The sequence below is a fragment of the Garra rufa genome, chromosome 6, assembly GCF_049309525.1.
Source record: "Garra rufa chromosome 6, GarRuf1.0, whole genome shotgun sequence".
Classification (NCBI taxonomy): domain Eukaryota; kingdom Metazoa; phylum Chordata; class Actinopteri; order Cypriniformes; family Cyprinidae; genus Garra; species Garra rufa.
This window is the reverse complement of record NC_133366.1, coordinates 52,586,562-52,613,524: the sequence shown is the minus strand read 5'-3', so window position 1 is coordinate 52,613,524 and position 26,963 is coordinate 52,586,562. Positions and strand designations below refer to the sequence as shown.

At 37.1% G+C, this 26,963-nt stretch overlaps 2 protein-coding genes across 2 annotated transcripts in view; both read left to right on the top strand.

The window, feature by feature from the left end:
• Positions 1-9,811, top strand: part of ptgfrnb (prostaglandin F2 receptor inhibitor b) — a 55,655-nt gene extending 45,844 nt beyond the window's left edge. The window contains exons 8-9 of the mRNA XM_073843345.1: positions 4,166-4,471; positions 5,580-9,811. Coding sequence (XP_073699446.1) covers positions 4,166-4,471; positions 5,580-5,743 — 470 coding nt within the window. The 3' untranslated portion in view covers positions 5,744-9,811. The remainder of the gene's footprint in view (positions 1-4,165; positions 4,472-5,579) is intronic.
• Positions 9,812-21,182: 11,371 nt separating this feature from the next.
• slc5a3a (solute carrier family 5 member 3a) lies at positions 21,183-23,225 on the top strand. Its single transcript, XM_073842775.1, has one exon. It carries the CDS (start codon positions 21,183-21,185, stop codon positions 23,223-23,225), a length of 2,043 nt encoding a protein of 680 aa, XP_073698876.1.
• Positions 23,226-26,963: the final 3,738 nt, after the last annotated feature.

The following is a 26,963-nucleotide window of genomic DNA, read 5'->3' as shown; positions in this document are numbered from 1 at the left end:
ATTTTAAAGCTTAAAATGAAAATTATTTACTTCATTTAGTTTAAGTTTTTCATTTAATATTTGTGTTATTTTATTTCAGCATATTATTTCAACATTTCTTTTAATTAGTTAGGAATAACAACACTCATAAGTTCCCAATGAGCTCATCTCTTGTGAGTTTTCTTATCTATGTGCATGTGTTTATGAGACTGTATGCGAGTTTGTGTGTAGAGTACAGTATTATCGTCTCTTGTGGAGTTGAGATCGTGTCAGCTGTAATACAAACTACTTTTCCTCGAGACAGATCCTGCCATGTTGCTTTATCTGTGAGGATTCTTTAACTCGTTGTAATCTATCATTCCTCTAATAGCTCTCATTCTCCGCTGCTTCATTTTCTCCCAAGGCCAAAGTCTTGCCACATCAGTAACTCTGTAATCTCAGGGGATGATCAGCATGTACTGCAGGGCTTCATAACCATCTTTTGTCTCTTATGTAAGCCTCTGCATGCCTGCTGTCCCAGAAAAGAGCAGGTTCGAGTCGAGCTTCTGCATCTGTATCACCTTGACTTGCCTTTGGTTCTTCCTCAGGACATGTGCATGATATACGGTTCAAATGTCTGAGAGCATGTTGAAAATATGGGATGCAAAATCAACTTTCAATGTGGAACTTTCTCTATTGATCACGTGAGTCTTTGTACAGTCGCTCAGATTTTCTTAGTTCTGTTGAGGCTCGAGATGCTCTTGACCCTTGAGCAAATCAATTGGGTTAAGTGCATTAAATCGAATGGCTTTTTGCTATTCATGAGTGCCTCAGGCCGGATGTGTGCCGCTTCCGTCAGCTCGTATCTCACAAGGCCTGCTCCGCTCCAGCCGCTGACCCTTCCTCATTACTGTAAGTCAAGCTCCAAACACATTAGCTCAGGATGGACATGGGATCGAGGAGATCGTAGGAGGAATAACGGAGCCTTAGCATTTCTTTCTGTCTCAAACGACTCGATACGTCATGAAGATAAAACACTGCCATTACCGAAAGAGAAGATCATCCACATTAGTCGTCAAATCAGTGTCTAATAGCGTTTACTAAGACGAGCATCCTTGTTCATACTTAAAACAACACTATCTATTTATGATTTCATGATAAAACTGGGGGAAAAAATCCTACTTAGCAACAAGCTATTTTTTTATTTCGACATGCAAAATAGTCATCGCTATTAATGAGAGTGTTTGGCGTCCAAGGATTTCTTTTTGCACAATAACAGCCTGGTCAAACATGAGCGCTTGGCTTATAATTAACCCACAATCCTCTGAAGAATGTGCAGAATAACTGTAATTAGTAGGATATCGAATATGACACAAATCTGTTGCGCTCAGGTCAGTGCAGTTTTGTTCTCTTTATATTTTCCTCACAGGATTGAAAAATGACCAGTGAGGACTTTAGTAACTCTGTTAGTTCTTATAGACAGTGTTGAAATAAAATGAAGAGTCTTCGGGTTCTCAAATAAAAGACAGTAATGTTGCATGTATCTACTTAGAAATTTGCTTACATTCATTTAATAAACGTATATTCTTTCTTATTGACTAATTTATGTCTGTTTTTTTTTATTGTTTCTCTAAAGGAATATCTTAGGAGAAACATCTGAGTTGAATCTTTAAAGAAGCATAAATGCATCTCATTAATAATTTATATTTTATCTATTTTATTTATTTATTTGTTTGTTTGTGCACTTATTTGTATGCTGATCTGTGCCCTTTTTTATTTATTTACTTAGTTATTAATGCATTTATTTCTAAATTTGTACAATTATTTATGCATGTGTACATTTATTTATTTGTGAATATATTATACATTTATTGGGCATTTATTTATGCATTTGTACATTTCATTTATGCTTTTATTTATGCATTTATTTCTTCATTTGTGCAATTTATTTATGCATTTATTTATGCATTCATGTATTTATTCATGCATTTACAAATTTATTATTGAATTTATTTATTTATGCATTCATGCATTTATTTATGCATTTTGTTTCTGTATTTGTGCATTTATTTATGCATTTTTTAAATTTTGGACATTATGCATTTATTTACGCATATGTACATTTATTTATTTGTGCATATATTATAAATATATTGTATATTTCTTTTTTAATGTATCTGTGTATTTGTGCATTTTAATTATGCTTTTTATGTATTTTTTGTGCCTTTATTTCTACATTTGTGCATTTATATATTTATGCATTTATTTGTGCATTTATGAATTTATTATTTCAATTATTTTTATTTATGCATTCATGCATTTGTGCATTTATCTAATAATGCATTTCTTCTATTAAAACATATGTGTTATATTAACTGTAAAGCTATGTAAATCATAATATATACATATGTACAATATATATATATATATATATATATATATATACATACAGTGGTTTTAGGATTTACAGCAAATATGTCCTCATTGGTAGTATCTAGAGGCATTTTTCTGTGCTTTTTGCTCCATATGGAGGTAGATTAAAAACTTCTTTAATATCTGCTTATAACACAATGTTATTGTATTATATTGAGGGGGGGAAAAAGCATGAAACAATATTTTTAATTCAACTGAGCTTTGTTACTATAGTCACAGGTTCCCTAAGCAGTGTTCACTATTCCCTGTGCACTGTGCATTTATTTATTTTTTATCATTTTAAAGTGGTTTTAGGGTTTACAACATTTTTTAGGAATGCGTCATGGTTTCCTGAACTATAAAAGAGCGATAAATACTTCAAGGCTAATGTCCTGCAATTTTTTTTTTTTTTTTTTTTTTTTTTCTCGTTTTCTCTGACTTCCTCCTCTTCCCCACATTCATCGTCTTGGTCTGTGTAATGGGGAGAGCGGGCCGTTGTGTTGAGGTCTTTGAGTCAGCGCGTGGGTTTGACAGCAGTGGGCCGTCGTACAGTCAGTCTAATTGCTAGTTTGGGACCATCGCGCCTTTATAGTCTTCTCTTTCACTCTTTCTCTGCGCATAGATGTGCATTTCATTGCCGTTCCAGCGATGGGAGACAGAAAGTGTTATTTTTATAGGACATGCCACATCTTCTAATTGATCTTTAGTTCTTTGAATCAGTATGTGTTAGCGAGGGAAAAAGACTTCTGCAAGAAATGGAGCTAAAACATTTGCATTTTGATGAGATCTTGGCATGACCTCCGTAATAATAAGCTATGCTGGGGAAAAGAAAAGTGGTAGAGGATCCTTAAATAAATGCATCTCAAAGGAAAGGGCTTTTTGGAGATTTGCAGTCCTAAAAATATGTCCTCATTGGTAGTATTTTTGAATCTAGAGGCAGTTTTCTGTGCTTTTATGCTTCATATGGAGGTAGATTAGAAACTTAATATCTTCTTATGACACAGTGTTATTGTATTATACTGAGAGGGGAAAAAAGCATAAAACAATATTTTTAATTCAATTGAGCTTTGTAACTAAAGTCACATGGTCCCTAAATAGTGTTCACTACTCTGCCTACTAGACCGCTTTAACTAATATTGCAGGTTCTGTACAAGTTAAGTTTGCTTTATAGATTAGTTTATTTATTATTTATGTATTTACTTATTTATGCATTTATTTACAGATTCACATTTATTAATACACTTATTTACACATTTATACATTTGTATATTTGTGTATTTATGTGTCTGCATTATTTACTTATGCATACATTTTTTACACTCATTTATTTATGCATTTATTAGAGTTAATTAAATGCATTTATTTACACATTTATGCATTTATTAGTGAATTTATTTACTTATGCATTCATGCATGTATTTATGCATTTATTTGTACATTTACACATTTATTCATGCATTTATTCATGCATTTATTCATGCATTTATTTATGCTTTTATTTACAGATTTACATTTATTAATGCACCTATTTACACATTTATACATGCATTTATTAGTGTATTAATGTGTCTGCATTATTTACTTATGCACTTCTTTTTTTACACATTTGTTTACTCATTTATTTATCTATGCATTTATTAGAGTTATTTATTTATTTATATAGAGGTATTTATTTAAGCTTTTGTTTATTTATGCATTTATACATGTGTTTATGTATGCTTTATTTATGCATTTATTCTTTTATTTACTGTGCATATTAATCATAATTCTGTGTTTGTTTGCTTTTTCCCATTAGATGATGTAGCATACGAGATGAAGTGGTTTCTGAGTCGTCTAAGGGGCTCAAACAGCCCGTCCCTGCTAGCCAGTATGGATCGCTGGGGCGTCGTGCACAAGGCCCGTCGCAACGACAGCAGCGACTGCAGCCTGGAGCGCCTGGGACCCCGAAAATTCGCCATGAACGTCCACAGCACCCAGGACAGTGACGCAGGCGACTATCACTGCACCGCAACACCCTGGATCCGCTCGACTGCCACCGGGGTCTGGAGCAAAGCCCCAGAGGTCTCTTCACAGAGAGTCTTCCTCAATGTGAAGTTTGCATGTGAGTGCACCACATTGCTAAATGTAACCCTCAAATGGGGTCATGCAAGTTTTACAAGATTTTAAACGTTAATAGGCGCCTGTCAGCATTTGACTCTCATTCCCACGACAATATTGCGCTCATCCGAAACTTCTCAATGCATGTTGGAGCATGCATGTGTATTATTAAGAAATCTTGTGCATTTGCTTGGTGGAGGAATAGTCTAGCGAAAATGTTTAATTGTCATCCTTGAGGAAGTTGTTCAAAAAGTGTTGGATATTCTTTTTTTTATAGAAGATAAATAGGAGAAAAAGTGAAAATTGTTCAAGCAGTTCTCTTCCATTCAACAGTAATTCATAGTAAATCTGTCAAGCTCCAAAAACACCATAAAAGTCATACTTTTTCTAAGTCTTATGAAGTCATATGATAGAAGACAGAAAATGTCCTATCGATCAAAGCTCTGAAATTTCCTTTAATAACTTTTTTGTGCATATACAAAAGCTTTGTTTGTGTATTTCTCTATTTATTCATTTATTTACAGTTGAGGTCAAAAGTTTACAACTGCCTTTCAGAATCTGCAAAATGTTAATTATTTTTCCAAAATAAGAGGTATCATACAAAATGCATACTTTTTATTTAGTACTGACCTGAATAAGATATTTTACATAAAAGCTGTTTACATATTGTTCTCAAGAGAAAATAATAGTTGAAATGATAAAAATGACCTTGTAAACTTTGACCTCAACAGTATTTATGCATTTATTCATATTATTTGTGAATGTATTTATTTATTTATTGATTAATTTATTTGTGCATGTATTTACTATTCATGCATTTTTTTTTATCTATGCATTTATTCATATGATTTGTGTATATATTTTTTTATTTATGCATTTATTTATGCATGTATTTCCTTTTTTTATGCATGTTTTTATTTGTGCATTTATTAATGCATTACTTTTTGCTTATGCATTTATTTATTTGTGCATTTACTTAATGCATTTATTTATTCATTTATTGAGCATTTATATAAATATTTATAACTTAAAAAATCTGTGTAAACCTGTCATTTTTTATTAATAGACACTAAACTTTTGTGTATGTGTGTACATTTTTGTTTTTCTTTCAGTGTGGGACTCAATGAAGCTGCCTTTGCTGTACGGAATCTGTGCTTCAGTGACTGTAGGCGTCGTTTCTCTCGTCCTGGGCCTGGTCTGTGCTCACTGCTGCTGTAAAACCACTACATCTACCCCACGCTCTCGCAACAAACTCATGGAGCTGGAGATGGATTGACAAAGACAGTACAGTTGTCCCCTGCCGACCTGGACGGCGTGGTGACAACTGATGAACACTGGGACGCGTCCCGTGATGTTATGCACCACCTGGAAGGAGAAACTACATTCTCAGAGGAGTCAAGGACCAGGACGAATTACTCAAATATTGCACTAAACACATTGTTATATCAGCCGGGGTAACATTTTGTTGGATTTATGAACGCTTCATCAGTCTACATTGAAACAAGAAGTGTTAAAGAAGATTATTTTACACTCTGATGAGATACCTGACAAGATCTGAGAAGGTTTTGAGAAATTGAAGGATTATAATACTCTACATCAAGCTCCAAAGAGACCGTCTGCTTCCAGATCAGGGTTTAAAGACACTCTTTTCTACCTGGAATTCTTCTGAGTTTGGTGCTACTCTCTTTCTGCAAGACATGGGAGGAGCTGAACCCATGTCCCAATGTGAAAGATAGATTTTATCTGTGATTCTGTGACATTTTGTGCTGTAATGTATGTACCGTTCAGTTTTGTTCTCCAACCCATCCAGAGTTGACCAGCTCTGACCAACCCATCCCTCTAAAAGCTAACTAGTCAACCACTATCAACTGGTTAACAGTAATGCGACAGGGGTGGTCACACTAGATTTTAAATGATTTTTTTGAGTAGTATTTTTTTAAATTAATAATGAATTTCTAATGTTAACATGTATCATCTCGTGTTTAGCTAGCTAGCAACACCCTAGCAACTACATTACACTGAGACAACCATCCAGAAACTGTTTAGATACATCCTAGGAATTGATTAGCAATTCTGTTGCACTAACTAAATGTTATAACTACATAACAATATTCTAGAAAACACTTTGAACATCATAGCAACCAACTAAAGTACCATGATAACTACATAGAAACACCCTAGCAACTCCCCAAAACACTTTAGCAAACAAGCGCATCCTAGCAACAGCTTATAATATCTTTAAACATTGTAACAACCACCCAGAACATCATTGCTGCTGCATAGAAACACCCTAGCAGCTAGCCTACAACATCATACTGTAAAAAAGACCAAGAACTGTCTAGAAACAGCCTAGAACTGCTTTGAACATTGTAGCAAACCAAAACATGCCATAGCAACTACAAAGAAATGCCCTAGCAACTAACTACAACAATCGACTGTAGCAAAGACCAAAACATCACAAACTACCTAAAACACTAACAAACACTTAGAGCATCCTAGCAACACCTTAGAAACCACTTTGAATGCTGTAGCAGTCACAAAGAAAATCCTAGCAACTGCATAGAAACACTCTAGCAACTACATACAACACTAACAAACACCAAGTGCATCCTAGCAACTGAATAGAAAAGCCCCAAAAAAACTACAACATTCTAGCAAATGCCAAGAGCATCTTAGAATCTGCATATAAACATCTGAGTAACTACCTAAATCACCAACAAACACAGAGTGCATCCTAGCAACACCCAAGAAACCACTTTGAACATCTTCACAACCATCCAGAACACTGTAGCAAGTTAGCAACACCATTAAAACACTCTAGCGGCTACCTAAAACACTAACAAACCGAAAGCATCCTAGCAACACCTTAGAAACCACTTTAAACATTGTAGCAGTCATGTAGTCATAGCAACTGCATAGACACACTCTAGCAACTACCTACAACAATCTGCTGTAGCAAAGACAAATAACATTCTAGCAACTGCATAGAAACACCCTAGAAACTCCTTACAACACCTACAAACACCAAGACCATCCTAGCAACAGCTTATAAACCACTTTGTACATTGTAGCAATCACAAAAACATGGGTGCCCATCCCTGTTCCTGGAGATCTACTATCCTGCAGTTCCAATCCTGATTGAACACACCTGAACCAGATATTTAATCTCTTAGGTAGCACTTGATAATTACACACAGCTGTTTTGGAGCAGGGCTGAAACTAAAGTCTGCAGGTAGGTAGATATCCAGGAACAAGGTTGGGCACCCCTGACCTAGAACATCATAGCAACTGCATAGATACACCCTAGCAACCACCTGCGACAATCTGCTGTAGCAAAGACAAAGAATGTCCTAGCAACTGCATAGAAACACCCTAGGAACTCCTTACAACACTAACAAACACCAGGAGCATTCTAGCAACACCCTAGAAACCACTTTAAACATTGTATCAATCATCTAGAATGTAATAGTAACTGCATAGTTACACCCTAGCAACTACCTACAATATTCTGCTGTAGCAAAGACGAAGAACGTCCTAGAAACGGCATAGAACTGCTCTAAGAACTCCCTACAACACTCACAAACACCAAGAGCATCCTAGCAACACCCTAGAAACACATTTGAACACTGTAGGAATTACCTAGAACATCATAGCAACTGTATAGATACAACCTAGCAACTACCTTCAACAATCTGTTGTAGCAAAGACAAAGAATGTTCTAGCATCTGCATAGAAACACCCAAGGAACTCCTTACAACACTAACAAACACCAAGAGCATCCTAGCAACACCCTAGAAACATCTTTGAACACTGTAGCAATTACCTAGAACATCATAGCCACAGGAGAGATACACCCTAGCAACTACCTACAACAGACAAAGAACATCCTAGCAACTGCATAGAAACACCCTAGAAACTCCCTACAACACAAAACCCCCAAAGGGCAACCTAGCAACACCCTAGAAACATCTTTGAACACTGTAGCAATTACCTAGAACATCATAGCCACAGGAGAGATACACCCTAGCAACTACCTACAACAATCTGCTGTGGCAAAGACAAAGAACTTCCTAGCAACTGCATACAAACACCTTAGAAACTCCCTACAACACAAACAAAACCCAAGGGCATCCTAGCAACAGCTTAGAAACCACTTTGAACATTGTAGCAACAGCATAGATACTTTGAACATCATAACAACCACTCAAAATGCTATGGCAACCATATTAAATACCCTAGCAACAACCTAGTCTACTTGCAACAACCTTTAACTTTTGTCAAGCTAACATCAAAGTCTTTTTTTTTTTCTTTTTTTAGTCCAAGTTTAAATTCTTGTAAACATGTACTGATGTGAAAATGAGCGTTTGATGTTCAGCCAAGAGGTGAATCAGTGTCATTAATGTTTCTAATTGGTGTCTTTTTTGGAAACCCGCCCAACTTGAACTTTGGTACAGGGGGAAAGATGAAAGTCCTTCACACATTCCCACACACCCTGCAATCACGAGTATGACTTAAAAAACAATCGGACCGATTTCTAGTGTGGCCACCCCCTGAGCTGATGAAATATCGACTCATTGACTCCTACAGACGGGTTAGTTCGAGTCACACGGAGGTCAGGGTTTGCTTAGGTTGAATATGTGCCTTGGGCCTGGTCTTAAAGCTCTGCTAACAACTCGGCCCACCGTTCTGCACCTCCATGGAGCAAGTAGAGCTGAAACTCAATGCTGTGCATTAGGGCCAAGAGACCCCCAGAACAAGCACTTTCCTCTTCAGTGATGCCTCAAGGGCATTGCTCGACCTTTTTCCGCTTTGTGTGCGTCTGAGGGTCTTTGTCTTCACTCCTGAAGCTATCGGCTAACAGCGCTGGGACAAAAAAAGCTCCTGTGAATCTCCCACATGGAAGATAGTGGATATTCACAATGTTTGTGCTCAGCAAACATTCTGGTTTGGGGTTTTCAACCTCTTTTTCTCAGTATTAAACTGCCATTAATTCAGACCTAGATTTCATTTAAACTTTATTTTCTAGATCTTTTCAGTCTTGAGAGTGTGTCTGTATTTGGGTTTTGTAAGTTTATACTTTTTTGAGAAAATTCAGATTGAAGTTTGAAACTGTTCTGTTGGCATTGTTCACTATTGAAAATAACTGTTGATGTCAAACCGAATAGCAATTGGTCTTTGTTATTTTTTTTATATGCGTACTGAATTATGATTGTGTAAGATTGTGTTATTGACTGGGTTGTTGAATGAAAGCTTGAGTTTACGGTTAACCAACTGATAATAAGCATGCAAAATTATTACAGAAATATTTGAGAAGGAATATGGGCAACAGGATATGATGGCTTGGTTCAGTGCTTCTGTTTTTAAAAAGAAATAAATTATAAATAATATTAATAAATTTTAAATGTTATAATATCACCTGCTTTGTCTTGCATATGTACATACTTTTTATGTTTTTGAAAGAAGTGTCTTCTGCTCACAAAAGCTGCATTTATTTGATCATAAATACAGTAAAAAAAAGTAAAACTTCTTACAATTTAAAATAGCTGCTTTCTATTTAAATATATTTTATAATGTAATTTATTCCTGTGATGCAAAGCTGAATTTTCAGCATCGATACGATAGTCTTCAGTGCCACATGATCCTTCAGAAATCATTATAATATGATTTGCTGCTCAAAAAACTTTTATGATTGTCAGTGTTGAAAACAGTACCTTGAACAGAAACCTTGATACTTTTTCAAAATTAGAAAATAGAAACTTAAGAGATACCTCCATAGCACTAAAAGGAAATGACGGTAATAGTTTCCTGTCTTGTTTTTGATCTTTTTCCACTTGCTGGGAAACTCTTCTGCTGTAATTGCTGCTGATTGGCTGTGTGGGACTGGAAAGATGTTTGTCACATGTGACGGGCAATTTGTAGGCTGTGTGTTGCAGCATGCTCCACTTTCCTCTTCTTTTTCTTTTTTTAGCTGCAGTCTGTCGCTCTTCTTGAATGCACTCTCGCTTATATGTGATATTATATTTGAGGCAACCCTGAACCTCATATATTCTCCTTCCAAACCATCACAAAAACTTTGTACTGGTACAGCAATTGTAGCGCAATTCTACTTAAAAAAAAATACCATTATTACTAGGTAAGAGTGTCACCTCAAATATTTAGTCTTGACCATTTTCATTCGATCTTTGCAAACATCCTGGGACGCGTGTGGTGGTTCCTGGTATAAAGTCATTAGCTCATAAACGCTGTTTCATTTTCCAGTGTGGCCTCCAGTGCCCTGTAAAGTCCTGCAGCTCTCTGGCATGAGTGGTAAAATAAAAGCAGGAGTGTTACGAGAACATCACTCTCTGCTCCTCAATGTAAATGTTAAAGCGCTCAGAGAGACAGAGGAATCCTTTGGTGTCTCGTCAATGTCATGGAAACAATGTAAACTGAGCAGGGTGAAAAACAGTGGAGTGGAACAGAGCAAGAGCACAGATTTACATTCAACCTGTCAGTCACTGTGCCAGTATATATTGTGCATGCTGTATCTATGAATATATTTGCACAGCATGCACATATATATATAAAAAAAATGGATTTTTTTCATCTAAAAATAGATATGGGGTGTTTTGTGTGAAATCTGACATTTATTCCATTGTTCTTAAAGAGATATTTCAACCAAAAATGAAACACAAAAGTAGATATTTTGAAAAATGTTGGCAACCAAAGAAACTACTGTACATACAAATAAAAAAAATTCTATTTGGTTACCAACATTCTTCAAACTATCTTCTGTGTTTAGCAGAAGAAAGAAATGAATACAGGTTTGGAACAACTTCAGCATGAGTCAGTGATGACAGAGTTTGCGTTTTTTAAAAGCAAGATAATTAAAAATAATTACCAATAATTTAAGAAATAACTAAAATGCATGGAACAATAGTCATACAAATCAAATGCACTGCTGAGAGCTAAACTCAGTTCATGCCAGTGGCCAAAAAAATATATATATTCTATGTGCTTTTTCAGATAACACCAACGCCTGTCATTTTCTTAAGAAAAAAATATGTTCTTACAAAAATATTTGAGAATTTTTTTTTTCAAAAATTGCACTTCGTAAGGACTTTGTTTGGTGAATGCAGCCCCTGGACATGTTCTTGTCATGGAGACTGGTACATGCACAGTTTACATTAGTGGAAAAATACCTGCAAGTTCATTGACATAAATCTGCAGTGACAATGTTGGATCGATGTGCCTGTGTACAAACAGGTCCAGTTCTCCTTGTAAGGCAGTCTGCTGCTCAGGGCACAAATCCATCCATCATGATCCGGCGATGCCAGGCTCTCAGACGTGGGCTGTGCTCATGTGCTCAGGATTCTCTGCAGTCGGTCTGATCCATATGACACTCTCCATGTGTGCCAGACTGAAAATGCTTCGTTTTAACCCTTTAAGCTTATGACTTGCACACTATCCTACTGTATATTGTGTATATTTTCACAGTATATAATATTTCAGTAGTGCAACATGCTATGCTGGTATCACATGACCTGTTTTTTTACATGCATGTTTAATTCATCAAGTGACGTTCAGTCATCAACTTTTTTTCATCCAATTTAGTATCAAAATGCATGTAAATAGAAAAAATTACTATGGCTTTTCAAACTGAGCTTAACCCCAGTAAGTGTTCTAAACTCATTTTTAACCCTGGATAAAGGAACTTTGCAATGGTGCATGATTGATTCGTTTAATCAATGGGTAAAATACCGCAAATATGCCAATAATATATTATTAACTCTAGAAATGGACCACACTGCAAAAAATGCTTTTCTTACTTAATTTTTTTTGTCTTGTTTCAAGCCAAAATATCTAAACATTTCTTAATCAAAAAGGATTTTCTAGACAAGTAAAAACTATTTTCTTGTTTTCAGAAAAAAAATAGTCAGAATTAAGTGAGTGAGTAATCTGCCAATACGGTAATCAAAAAAAAAAATTGTATTTCAAATCGAAAACAAGATTATTTTTCTTACCCCATTAGCCATAATTTGTTTATTGCAAGCAAAAAAAAACCTAATTTTGACTTGTTTTTTTTCTGAAAACAAGAAAATATTTTTACTTGTTTAGAAAATCCTTCTTGATTTAAGAATGTTTAGATATTTTGGCTGGAAACAAGACAACAAAATCTAAGTAAGAAAAGCATTTTGCAGTGCATTTTTACTTTCTGTAATGACACATTTCCATATTTTAGCATCAAGTCTAGCAAAGTTTTTTTTTAATTAATGTGCATTTATAACACTATAAGTGTTATTTTACCTTGCAATTAAATGACAGAAAACTAGTTAACACTGCTGCGTGGGTGTTTCTTGATGACAAGTTTGATTACTTTCTGCCAATGTCATCAATCGCTCAGTATTTTTGCCCTCTTTTGTAAAGTCATAGAATCGCTATTAATAGTTTTCCAGTGACATCACATTCTCACATGAACGCCCTCATGGAGGGAAAAACATCCCCTGATGACCGCCAGTTATTTTTAAAAGGTTCAAATTTGGTAAGACGTTAATATTTAAAGGGGTCATCAGATGCAGAACTCACTTTTAGATGTTGTTTGAACATGAATGTGTGTTGGCAGTTTGTTATTTTGTGTTTCTTCCATTTGCGAATAATCGCACCAACTGTTGTCACCTTCTCACCAAGCTGCTTGGCGATGGTCTTGTAGCCCATTCCAGCCTCGTGTAGGTCTACAATCTTGTCCCTGACATTTTTGGACAGCTCTTTGATCTTGGCCATGGTGGAGAGTTTGTAATCTGATTGATTGATTGATTGCTTCTGTGGACAGGTGCCTTTTATACAGGTAACAAGCTAAGATTACAAGCACTCCCTTTAAGAAAGTACTTCTAATCTCAGTTTGTGACCTGTATAAAAGACTCCTGGGAGCCAGAAATCAAATACTTATTTCACTCATTAAAATGCTAAATATATATATATGCATATATAATATAAATTTTTTTGAAAGTTATGGATTTTTTGTTGTTATTCTGTCTCTCACTGTTAAAATAAACCTACCATTAAAATTATAGACTGATCATTTCTTTGTCAGTCGGCAAACGTACAAAATCAGCAGGGGTTCAAATAATTTTTTCCCTCACTGTAAATATTTGTGGATTCGAAACAAGGAAAATTGAGACTTGTGCTGCAGATCTACTGTTATGTTATTGTAAAATGATGTCTACTGTAATTTCCATTCATCACTTTAGAACTATGACAACTTTCATTTCTGAGAACCCTGGAAATGTGAAAAGAGTCCATGTATGAATCAACATATTGATTGACTGTTAACATAAAGTATGACACAGATAACGGTTTCGGTTTACCCAGGGTTTCTTCTTTCTCAGGATAAACAACAGTGTGCAAAGCCCTGTTCTAATTGAATAGGCTAAAGAGTCAAGAAGATTGATCAATTCTGAACTGCATATAAGCATACTGTACTAATCTTATGAGATTATCCTTACGAATCTTGCCAGATAGATAGGTACACAAAATTGATTTGGTTTCTGTTGAAAAATTGCATGTGATGTCAGTTCCAGTTTATTTGTCATTGGAAATTGCATTTTGCATTGCATTGTGGGCTACCGCATTTCACACATAGTGCTCTGGTTACTGCACATTTCTGCAAATGCAGAAGTCATTGTGATTGTGCACACTGTTTTAAAAAAAAAATCTGTTTAAAATAAGACATTGCACAGTCTACACCTCATTCAAATTACATATATAAAGCTACTGACATGCTCTTAACAGATGAGCAAAATATCGTACAGACTGTGTAGTCCAGTGAGTTTGGGAAGCCATTTAAGACAGAAGAAAGATCCTTCACAGTGCACCTAATGCACATCTGCAAAACCACTATAAACATCCTTCCTGACGATATACAACACTCAGCACACAGTAAACTGTTTCTAAACGAACAGTTCGTCCCACATATAAAACCAGACTGTAAACTATTTTCTAAAGGCCAGCCAAGATGTCAACATCTGAGCTACAACCGATGGGATTTTTAGAATATAGGCTTCTACAGCGTATTCAAGTTTCTTGCAAAGCCACTAAAGCTAAAGTAACTGCTGAAACATGTCTCCTTGTGTTTAATACAAATCATTTTCATGGCCCGTCTCAGAATAGAGAAACACTTGAGCAGCATTTGATGACACTTGCTTTGATATTCTGCATTGATATTCAGACATATTTAAGTGTGCCGTCTCAGTCTGTTGTAAATGTCTTTTACTCTGTGAATTTTAGCTTCAAATAATGTCAGCAATAATTCTCTAAGCTGTTCATTTAAGGATTAAAGTGACTGATGGCTAAAAAGTCCAACTTTATACATCAAAGGCATCAAGTCTGAGTTTATTTCTGGACTGAACTGACAGAGCCACATATACTTTAAATAAAACTGACCTTTGCTGGATTTTTCCGAATCATTTCATAGGAGAGAAAAAGAACGAGATCCCTTTAATATCTCAGTTGTTTCTCCTAGACTGTAATGAAATTAAATGGAAACTGATTTATGCTGCTTTTCAGCTTTTCTGAAGCAAAAGACCCAGTAATCTCACATGCTTCTCAAAAACTGTGCGCAGTATTGCCAATATACCAGTTTGTAAACGAAAGACATTTATATGAACATATATATTTTTTCATCAAATGATCTCGGCTGCTATGCATATTCATTGTATTGCTCTATATGCTTTACTGTATGACAGCACTTATTTAGGCCTATTTTTTATCAATAAAGGTGAAAATATAAAAATAAATACCAAACTCATAATGTTAATAAATGCTTTAATTATATATCAATAATTCATAAATAACATTGCCAATGAATGACCTGAGCCTTGAAGAGCATTTTGAAATAATTTCTTATGAACACACATGTATATAGTCTGGTGAGCTGCATCTGTGTCCAGCATGTCCTCCTCTTGTCATGTAATGAACACAGCTGTTGGATCATTAGCGTTCATGATGTTTCCTGGAGGCGCATCTTATCAGCACGTTTAGTGCAGAAAGTCTTGTGTCATCGCAAAGCAGAGACTGTGTGCTTTCATCATTGCTTGTGTGACTAAAATAGCATGTCCTCATTATTGAAACGTGTGAAGTTTTGCAGTCTGAGCCACATGAAGCAAACGCTGGCCTGTGTAACGGCTCACCGGTGCAGCGCGGCTCTGAGGAGGCGCTCTTTCATGCGACCGCGTTCACATGTGCAGCCTGTCGAGCTCTAGTGGCTGTCATTGACCTACAAAGAATCAAAGTCATTGTGTTGCAGTGCTTGCAGCTGAATGAATCCATTTCATCAACCAACTACTGAAGAAAATGTGAGTGCTGCCAAAAAAAGCTGGTGCCACTCTTCCAGGGTGTTGCAATGGAGTTCTGTGTAGGTTCTGTGTAGTTTATAATCATTGCTTTGCAGTTGCTACGGCATTCTGTGTGCTTGCCAATATGTTCCTGAATTGGTTCTAGAATGTTCCAAATGGTTGCCAGGGGGTTGCTATCCAGTTGTTAGGGTAGTCTGTGTGGTTACCAGGGGCTTTGCAGTTGCTAGAGCGTTATTTGTGGTTGCCACTGTTTCTGGATTGGACCTAGAATTTTTTAGATGGTTGCTAGGGCATTCTGTGTGGTTACCAGGGTGTTGTTATACAGTATGTTCTGAGTAATTCATACTTGTTGCTATGCAGTTGCTAGGGCATTCTGTGTGGTTGCTAGTATGTTTGGATTGGTTCTAAAATGTTCCAAATAGATGCCAGGGGGTTGCTAGGGCATTCTATGTGGTTACCAGGGTGTTGTTATGCAGTCTGTTCTGAGTAGTTTATAATCGTTGATATGCAGTTGTTAGGGCATTCTGTGTAACTGCCAGTATGTTTCTGGATTTGTTCTAGAATGTTCCAAATGGTTGCCAGGGGGTTGCTATGTAGTTACTATGGCATTCTGCATGGTTACCAAGGTGTTGTTATTTAGTATGTTTTGAGTAGTTTATAATCATTGCTATGAAGTTGCTACAGCATTATTTGTGGTAGCCTGTGTGTTTCTAAATAGGTACTAGAATGTTCCGGATGGTTGCCAGGGGGTAACTATGCAGTCAGATGGTTGCCAGAGGGTTGCTAGGGTGTTCTGTATGGTTGACAGTGCATTGTTGAATAGTTGCTGAAGTGTTTGAATGGTTTCAGTTCTGAATGATTTGTAGTGTGTCATAGGGTGTTTGGTCGCTAATGCATTGCTGAGTTGTTTCTGAAGTGTTCTTGATGGTTGCCAGTGTGTTGCTATGTGTTTGTTAGAGTGTTCTGTGTATTTGCAGGGAAGTTGCTAGTATGTCCTGGCTAGTTACAAGGGTTCCTATGAGGCTGCCAGGGCTGCTGTGTGGTTTTTATTACATTGCGATTGTGATTGCAAGAATGTTTTAGAGTGGTTGCCAGGCTGTGATGTGGTTGCTAAGCCATTTCTGGGTGGTTGTATTTGCGGAGGGTTACAAGAATGTTGCTCTGTGGTTGATAGGTGTTGTTATGTGATTTATAAGGTGTTCTGAATGGTTGCTAAGGAGTTCTGGTTGGTTGCCAGAACACTGCTATGTGGTTGCTAAGGTATTTTCTCCAGGGTGTTGTTATGTGGGTATAAGGGTATTCTGGGTGTTGCTCTGATGTTGTCGCATTGGATCTACATGTGTTTGAATCCTAGGAAATGCATGAACTGCTAGTCTAACCTACTAAACACCACTAATAGCTTTTCATTAAGGTGTAGGTACACTAGCAAGAAAAGTGTGCATTTTTGTCGTCCTCTACTACAGAGTCACTTATGTGCAGCACAGACACAGAATCAGTTCAAGCCAGTGTTGAGACAACCCAAGGGTTCGACTAACCTATTTTTCTCTTCATTCTATTTGTGTTCAATGGCTGCTGGGGCCTGAAGCTGCGGTCAAAGGCGGATCTGAAGTGTCACTACAGCAATAACAACTATCCTGGCCATTTAAGATCAAGAACACCTCTAAATAGGCATTTGAATTTTGTCTTTATTATTTCTTATTTTGTAATCAATATGGTTTTATTTCTTCAGTGAAACACAAATGCAAATAGGTTCGAGAGAATGCATTTCCAAACTGGTCTTTGAAATGAAAGCAAATGGTGATTAAAGAACTTATTTTTCCATTTATTGATCATTTTGTAAATAGAAAGTCAAGCCAAGTGCATTGCATTGGGTGCATTTAAGCAAACAATTTGCATACTGGACAGACTATACCAAAACAGTGAGAGTAATATGTTAGTATGCTACTGCAAATATAGCCAGAAGGTTTGCACACATCCTCTGACAGCTGCTTTGGTGTTCACGACAGTGTTTGAACAATCAACCGCTTTGCTGTCAGCTTTGAGTGCTTCTGCCCCCTAGTGCATACTAAGAGAGCGCTGTCAATCACAAAACAGCAATCCAGAGAGGAAGGAGGTGTGGTACTGTATTCAAAAGAATAGATGTCATGCTAGATATTTCTACCATTTCAAAAAACCACATTACGGTATATGCCAGAAAAATAAATAAATAAAGATAGAATTTGACATGATGGCACCATGCATGTCCTCTATTCTTTTACCTGTAGGTCTGGACTGTACTGTATGTAATTGTTTATTAGTTCATATTATGATAGACAACACAGTAGAGCACTATAAAGTTTGTGATGATAAAGTTCATGTTAGTGTTGTGTTATGTTATGTTATAGGGCTTGTTAACGTTTATGGTTCAGCCTTGACCTACATAGCCACACCTGGCCTCTTTACACACAGACAGAAAGATCTGTATCTAGCCATGTAGTAACTATCACTCTATCACAAAGCTTCTAGCTTTGTGCTCTTTCATATCTTCATGGAAGCCGCTGAATTGAAAGACGATGTCGCCCCCATCTGGCGAGTATATGAAGTCGCAGTTATTCCAACCTTCACAGTTATAATGCACTCCTACTGTAGGATATATTATCAGATGTGACCCTGGACCACAAAACCAGTCATAAGGGTCATTTTTTTAAATTAAGGTTAATGCATCATCTGAATGCTTAATAAATAAGCTTTCCATTGATGTATGGTTTGGACGATATACAATTTTGGACAATATTTGGGTGAGAACTGTTTGACAATTTGAATTCTGAGGGTGCAAAAATAAATAAAAAAAAAATACTGAGAAAATCGCCTTTAAAGTGACCAAAATTAAAGTCTTAGCAATGCATATTACTAATCAAAAATTAAGTTTTGATATATTCACAGTAGAAAATTTACAAAATATCTTCATGGAACACGATCTTTACTTATCCTAATGATTTTTGGCATAAAAGAAAAATTAGAATAAAAGGCATCAAATTGATCATTTTGACCCATACAATGTATTTTTGGCTTTTGCTACAAATGTACATAGGCCTACTACTTAAGCCTGCTTTTGTGGTCCAGGGTCACATATATTAGGATATGTAATCAATATGGTTTTATTTCTTCAGTGAAACACAAATGCAAATAGGTTTGAGAGAATGCATTTCCAAGCTGGTCTTTGAAATGAAAGCAAATGGTGATTAAAAACTTATTTTTCCATTTATTTATCATTTGGTAAAAGGAAGGTCAAGCCAAATGCATTGCACTGGGTGCATAATACGAAAATATAAATATGATGCAAAAAAAAAAATAAGCAAGACAAATACAGACATAAAGGAAGCATACTGCAATGCATTATCTGTAAGTTTTGAAGGTGAAAGTTTAATGTTAATCTTGTGTTATGTTCCTCTGTATGTGGTTGGTTCATGTTTAGCGCTTACAGATAGTCACGCTGATACTGATGAGTGGAAAAAAACAGTTGGTTACACTAAAAGTTGTTGACTCTGAAGACCCTCACAATATGCACTAAAATACTTACTACCTGGTCCAAATAAATTGATATGGGGTCTTGTTCAAACAGCCAAAGAAGCTGCTTGTCTATAGTTTAGTTGAGTTTGTCTGAGTTTGTTTGTTTGTAGTAAAGTATCTTGAAGTGCTATAGCAAGCGACGACCATCTGATACCATCATTGTACCATGGAACTACCACATAGTTTGCGGGAGAAGCCGCAGGTGGGCGGAGCGGATAAGTGAGCGGGTTCGATGACGTCATGGGAGCGCGCAGGGGGAGTAAAGGGAGGCGACAACGGTTTCTTCATCCACCGGTTCAATCGCATTGCATCCCTGCTTTTTAAAGACTACGGTAAGTATGGATGAGTTTTTAGCGTTTAGAAATCACCAAGATCTCTATTCATGATCGCTGATGTCACTCAGCTAGTTTTATATGTTATGATGAGGTGTTTTTATATTATAATAGTGCAGGGTGTTACTTGGTGCTTATCAAATTTAACTGGGTTAACGTTAATTTGTGCTTTTTTTTATAACAATTGTATATCTGAATGAAGGTGCGAATAATAGATGACAAATAACTTTAATATTAACTGGAGAATTTAAGTTTCAAAAGTGTCATTTGTAAGTGTAAACATGTGTAACTGCCACAATTTAGTTTTTCATATTATTATTGCTTTTGTAAAGTGTTTATGCATTTGATGTGTGACAAATCAATGTATGAAAGTACAAATATCCCATGTATTTAGTCAATTATGTTCATACAAGTGCTAAATAAACGTTTTAAAGTAGTTTTAGATGGAGTTAAATTAAAATGCTTTGTGTTGTGGCCCTGTGCTGAGCATTTGGATCTAAATTCACTCTCAAATCCGTCAGGATCAGTCGTTTCTCTTCAATCACATCATTTTTCTTTTAGCATTTTGCGGGTGTCTTGAATCGGGTGGTGTTTTGGTGATTTTAGTGGATATATGAAGCACAGGTGTAATTAATCACATTAACTATCAACATGATCAACTAACCACAAACATATATTTTTAGGTTAACTTAAACTGAAATTAAAATTTTTAAATAAACAGTTCCATGGACAGAAAAAAAACATATGTGACCCTGGACCCTATAGGGGTCAGTTTTTATGTATACATGTAATTGTAAATGTACATTAAAGCTGAACAAATAAGCTTTCCACTGATGTATGGTGTGTTAGGATATGACAATATTGGTCCAAGATGCAACTATTTGAAAATCTAGAATCTGAGGGTGCAAAAAAATCTAAATATTGAGAAAATCGCCTTTAAAGTTGTCCAAATGAAGTTATTAGCAATGCATATTACTAATTAAAAATGAAGTTTTGATATATTAATGGTAGGAAATTTACAAAATATCTTCATGGAAAATGATCTTAACTTAATATCCCAATGATTTTTGGCATAAAAGATTATAAATTATAATTCTGACCCATAGCATGTATTGTTGGTAAATAATGACAGAATTATCACATTTTGGGTGAATTAACTGTTTTTAAAGATTAGATTTATTTCTTCCTAAAACTGAGATAACTTTTTTTTATTCCAGTTAAAAAAAGTTTTAACTTCGTCAAAAACATTTCAGCTGCAGGAGAAATGCAAGTACAGGGACCAATGAAAAGGACAGAGTTTTATGAATTGTAACACTGTTCACAGACATCCGACCAAAATAGAAGTTGTACTTTTCTTTCCTGGTCTGTACCATGTTTGCCAACATCTGAATGGAGTTAGTGTTGTTTTTTTGTTTTTTCAAATCTACTTATTTTTTCTCTTTCAGAATCCATTTCTATATGTGGCCCACCGAATTGTATATCTTGGCCAATCAACAATTAAAAGATGGCATCGACAATGGAAGCAGCCGATATCGTTGTTGTTGCCATGTACTTCGTTCTTGTCCTATGCTTTGGCTTTTTTGCAATGCGGAAGGCAAATCGAGGCACCGTGAGCGGATACTTCCTGGCCGGTCGTTCTATGAACTGGATAATGATCGGTGCATCGCTGTTCGTGAGTAACATCGGCAGCGAGCACTTCATTGGTCTCGCCGGCTCAGGTGCGGCTAGCGGTTTTGCCGTAGGCGCTTGGGAGTTCAATGCGATTCTACTGCTGCAGCTCCTGGGATGGGTCTTCATACCCGTTTACATTCACTCAGGTGTGTACACCATGCCAGAATACCTCTCGAAAAGATTCGGCGGTAAGCGGCTGAAGGTTTTCTTCGCATCCCTAACTCTACTCCTCTACATTTTCACCAAGCTCTCAGTGGATCTATATTCCGGAGCGCTCTTTATCCAGGAATCTCTGGGATGGAATCTCTACGTGTCTATTATCCTGCTCATCTCCATGACGGCTCTTCTCACGGTCACCGGTGGCCTGGTGGCGGTCATCTACACGGACACTCTGCAGGCGTTCCTCATGATTTCAGGAGCGCTGTGCCTGATGGGTATCAGTTTAGTTAAAGTAGGAGGCCTCGAGGGTTTGCACACCAAGTACATGAACGCCTTTCCCAACGTCACTGCCATTGTGCTCGGGAAAAACATCACCTACGCAGATTCCTGCCATGTGCATCCTAAACCAGATTCGTTTAAGATCTTAAGAGGTCCACTGGATAAAGACCTCCCGTGGCCTGCTTTTCTTCTGGGCCAGACTCCAGCCTCTATCTGGTACTGGTGCGCAGACCAAGTCATAGTCCAGAGAGTCCTAGCAGCTCGGAATATCGCCCACGCCAAAGGGTCAACCCTAATGGCGGGCGTACTAAAAGTCTTACCGATGTTTATCATTGTGATTCCAGGGATGATCTCACGTGTGCTCTTTGCTGATGAACTTGCTTGCATCAGTCCAGAGCATTGCATGCAAGTCTGCAACAACAAAGCCGGTTGCACTAACACCGCCTATCCTCGCCTCGTCATGAACGTCATGCCCGTAGGTCTACGAGGCTTGATGATGGCGGTGATGCTCGCCGCTCTCATGAGCGACCTAGACTCGATCTTTAACAGCGCCAGTACTATCTTCACCCTTGATATCTATAAGATGGTACGCCACCAGGCTTCCTCCAAAGAGCTCATGGTGGTGGGACGCATGTTTGTGATCCTCATAGTGGCCATTAGCATTGCCTGGGTCCCATTCGTCGTTGAGATGCAAGGGGGTCAGATGTTCCTCTATATTCAGGAGGTCTCGGATTACCTTACGCCACCCATAGCTGCACTGTTCCTGCTTGGCGTCCTCTGGAAACGTTGCAATGAGACCGGTGCATTCTGGGGTGGAATAGTGGGCTTCTTGCTTGGAGCCGTAAGACTCATTCTTGCCTTCGTTTATAAAGAGCCGGACTGTGACACAACCGATGACCGCCCTGCTTTCATCAAGGATGTTCATTTCATGTATGTAGCGGCTGTGTTGTTTTGGGTTGCGGGGCTTGTGACAGTAGTCGTCAGTCTTTGTACGGATCCTCCGAGCAAGGAACAGATTGCTACAACTACTTTGTGGGGACTGCGCAACAGGAATCAATCTGAGAGCAGCAAACTTAAAGAGCTTTCTGTAGAAACAAAAAAAGAGACAATGGATGTAGTGGAAATTAAGCCATCACCTCAGAATATTCCAAAAGGGCCTGAAATACTTCCAAATGGCCACTTGGAGTCTCAGCATACCCACAAACAACAGGGCATTGATCATGTAGGCGGAGGTAAGGGACAGTGCGTGAAATGCTTTGAGTGGTTCTGTGGGTATAATAAAAATCTCGAGGAACCAGATTCACCTTTTGAAAATGACGACAGGAATGCTACTGAGGAGATGCTCCGAGAACCTCCGAAAACCAAAATTATTCTTAACCTCGGGCTCTTGTTAGTGTGCACTCTTGGAATTTTCTTGTTTGTGTACTTCTCTTTGTAATACTCATGATTTTATCTATTGATCTATCTGGGTTTGTCAAATATGTGTTATATTGATGTTCTTATACATTGTTTTATACGTATTGTATATTTAAGATGTAATTATGGTTGTAATTAATATTTCTCAATAGTGTTTTGTACTGAAGTATTGCATAGTGGTACAACTCACAATGTAATGCCAAGTATTAGGTTGCCAGTGCGCTGTCAATACAGTACAATAACAAGGCAGACATTCACATTTTATATACTTAATACTCTGACATAGCAATCAAATAATTGATTTAATAGCATGTGAAATTTTAAAGTCAGATGTCTAAATTTAAGAAATGATCTAATTTGACCTTTTTTAAACTTTTTAATTGAATTTTTAAAAGAATTTAAGTTGCGTGTCACCTCCACATTTAGTGTTGATTATATTAAAACAACATGAATCATTACCACATGGTATTTCCTTAAAGGAATCTTCCCGATTTATAACAAGTTCAGCTCAATTGACGGCGTTTGTGGCATTTCATTTCCAGTTCTTCTTTATTCTTGCTGTCAAGTGCCTCCTCTTCTTGAAATAAAAAACTTAATTATGTTGGGAAGAAAAAGCTTTTAGGAGTAAAAACAGTGATTTTAAGTTGGCCACATTAACTTCCATTTAATGTGCCTTAGTGTTAACTTGAAGGGATTCGTTTTTTTCTAGGTACTGAACCTAGAAACGGTTTTGCTTATATATTTTTTGTCTTATTGTGCTTTGCAACTCCATTAGACTAACACAGGGTTAATTTGACAGTCTGTGAACTGACAGTGTGTTTGTTAGTCATTCTCACCACTGAAAACATCTCCAACCACCGCTGACCCCATTGAAAAACCCATAGGACTTTTTGGGGTTTGTTTGCTATTGCATGTTTGTCATTCTGTAAGGTCACTGCAATTGTGTAGGCTAATTAAAACTCTTGTCCAAATAATAAAACATTCAAATATTTAACTCTCCAACCTGAAAATTTACACTTGCCCAGTCCATGTTAGTATAGCGACTGAAATAACATAATTTCAGCATCTGTCTTGCTTTTGTATTTACCTGGCTTGTGTTCCTCAAAGCTGGTTAGGTTTTAGCAGTAAGTGGGTATTTCTGTATTCAGACATTTGTGGTTTTCTTTCTTTGGAACAACACCTATATAGATGTGTGGTTTGTATGCGGTCAGTTGCAATGAAAGACGAAAACAACTGGAAACAGCAGCAGGTTTTCACACACGCGTGACTGGAGGCAGTGAGGGATCTTGCAGATTCGTATCATTTCCTAACAGATTAAACCTCCCATTTCTCGTCTACTCTACTTTTTTTTTTTCTTAAGTACTTCCCATAAGTGACCTTACATGATATTTTCATGCCAACGGAGTTTGGTATCAAATGCCACACAGTTCTCTTGCTCTTTATTTGTATAGGTTTGTTGATTTTACATTTTTAGACAGGTATCCCCTGTCTACAGAGCTAGGTTTATTAGGTTTACTTGCATGACAGTCTGCTAGTCAACTTGACTTGGGTTAGAACTTTGGCTGAGAATAAGTCAACTGTGGTTTGGATGTATCTAGGCCAGTTTGTGTAAAAGTGCGTTTGTGTTTACAAGCAACTGTCACTTCCCAGAATAAAGAACGATGAACTTTTTACTTTCAAAACAGAATACTTTGAATATGCGAACTTGGGTGTAGAAACTAAAGTTTTAATTAGCTGTCACCATATTCCATATTTCTCATTGTTAACATAACATTTCACAAAGGCTGTTTACATTTTGAATAGGGTGTTGACTGACTCTAGATATCCCAGATTCTGTGGGGATGTACAAATTATAAGGCGTCTTCTTGATTAAGTGAGGATGTGATGTTGTTGCGAGAGAACATCAAAAGAATGATAAAGTATTATTAGAGATGGAGGCAGTGGGAAAAGCCAAAAGAATCCACTTTATTCCAAGTCTGCGGAAGTTAGAAACGAACAAATGTTATGCTTTTTTCACTGATCTTTTGTTATCTACAGGATAGTAGAGGGAAAAAGGGAAATGTGATTGGCAACCTCCACCAGGCATTAAAGGGATAGTTCACCCAAAAATGAAAATTTGATGTTTATCTGCTTACCCCCAATGCATCCAAGATGTAGGTGACTTAGTTTCCTCAGAAGAATACAAACGAAGATTTTTAATGAAAACCGGTGCTGTCTGCCAGCCTTATCATGGGTGTGGATGGGCACCAGACCTTTAAAAGTAAACAAAAACATGCACAGACAAATCCAAATTACACCCTGCGGCTCGTGACGATACATTGATGTCTTAAGACACGAAACGATCGGTTTTTGAGAGAAACTGAACAGTATTTATATCATTTTTTACCTTTGATACACAGCCACGTCCATCTGTAATGTGCACGAGTTTGGCATTAGTCACGTCACATGAGCACGCGCTCTAGCGTAGAATACGCAAACGCCGTAAGGGGAAATCAGTGAAAAGTCCCGGATGAGTTTGCGCAAACTAATGTAATCTTTTAGCTTTAAATCGGTTTAAACAATCAGGATAAGCGCAAGTATTTACCATTTTGAATAGCCGCTATACCCACAATCTCTGTGCTCTGTGTAAACAATGAGTGTCGTATACATGCGACAGATCGCTTCCGGCGTTTGCGTATTCTACCACAGAGCGCGTGCTTATGTGACGTGACTGATGCCGAACGCTTACTCAGGAGAGATGGACGTGGCGTTGTAACAAAGGTAAAAAATGATATAAATACTGTTCAGTTTCTCTCAAAAACCGATCGTTTCGTGTCTTAAGACATCAATGTATCGTCACGAGTCGCAGGGTGTAATTTGGATTTGTCTGTGCATGTTTTTGTTTACTTTTAAAGGTCTGGTGCCCATCCACACCCATGATAAGGCTGGCAGACAGCACCGGTTTTCGTAAAAAATCTTCGTTTGTATTCTTCTGAGGAAACTAAGTCACCTACATCTTGGATGCATTGGGGGTAAGCAGATAAACATCAAATTTTCATTTTTGGGTGAACTATCCCTTTAAACGTTTCCAGTCAAAGTTGACTGGAGATTTTAGCATTGGAATTATAGGTGACATTTAAAATAAAGAAAGTAACTGGGACAGAAACTGGGTCTGAAGTGCAGTTTGGTGTTTCATTTACTGAAGTATGCAGTAAACCTGTTTACTGTTAAGTAAACAAAGCCTGTTCTGTTAAGAGTTATCATACACTTTCTGAATAGCTTCATATTACTGTGAAGTCTGGCATACTGTTGTCTGATTTCATAATCACTATGCAGAACATATTTAGGATTGTATGTGTTGTTTAATAGTATCGTTCCAAAAGCAGTCTGGGCCACCCTCAGCTCTTGGGGTTTTGCTCGGAGTCCACTCTTTGATAAAGTAATGCTGCTTGATGTGGCTTGAAATTTCATTTTAAGAGTTTTCTTGTATACCTATTGATCAAATACCTGTTACTGTATAATCATCATGAAGGGTAGTTGACATTAAAGTGACCCTATTATGCCATTTTTAAGGTTCCTAATATTGTTTTTGTATATGCATGCTGGATCAAAAAATGCTTTGGTTTTCTCAAAATATGTATTCAATATCACCTCATTTTCCAGCAATTCTCAAACGATTCATTTCAAAGCAATTCTAGGATTCAGGCTCTCTAAACCCCTCCTCTCTGCAAGTCTACTCTGCTCTGATTGGTCAGATGTCCCAGTCTGTTGTGATTGGTCT

Coding starts and splice junctions, on each gene's coding strand:
- slc5a3a (XM_073842775.1), top strand. CDS start 21,183: ATGGCATCGACAATGGAAGCAGCCGATATCGTTGTTGTTGCCATGTAC.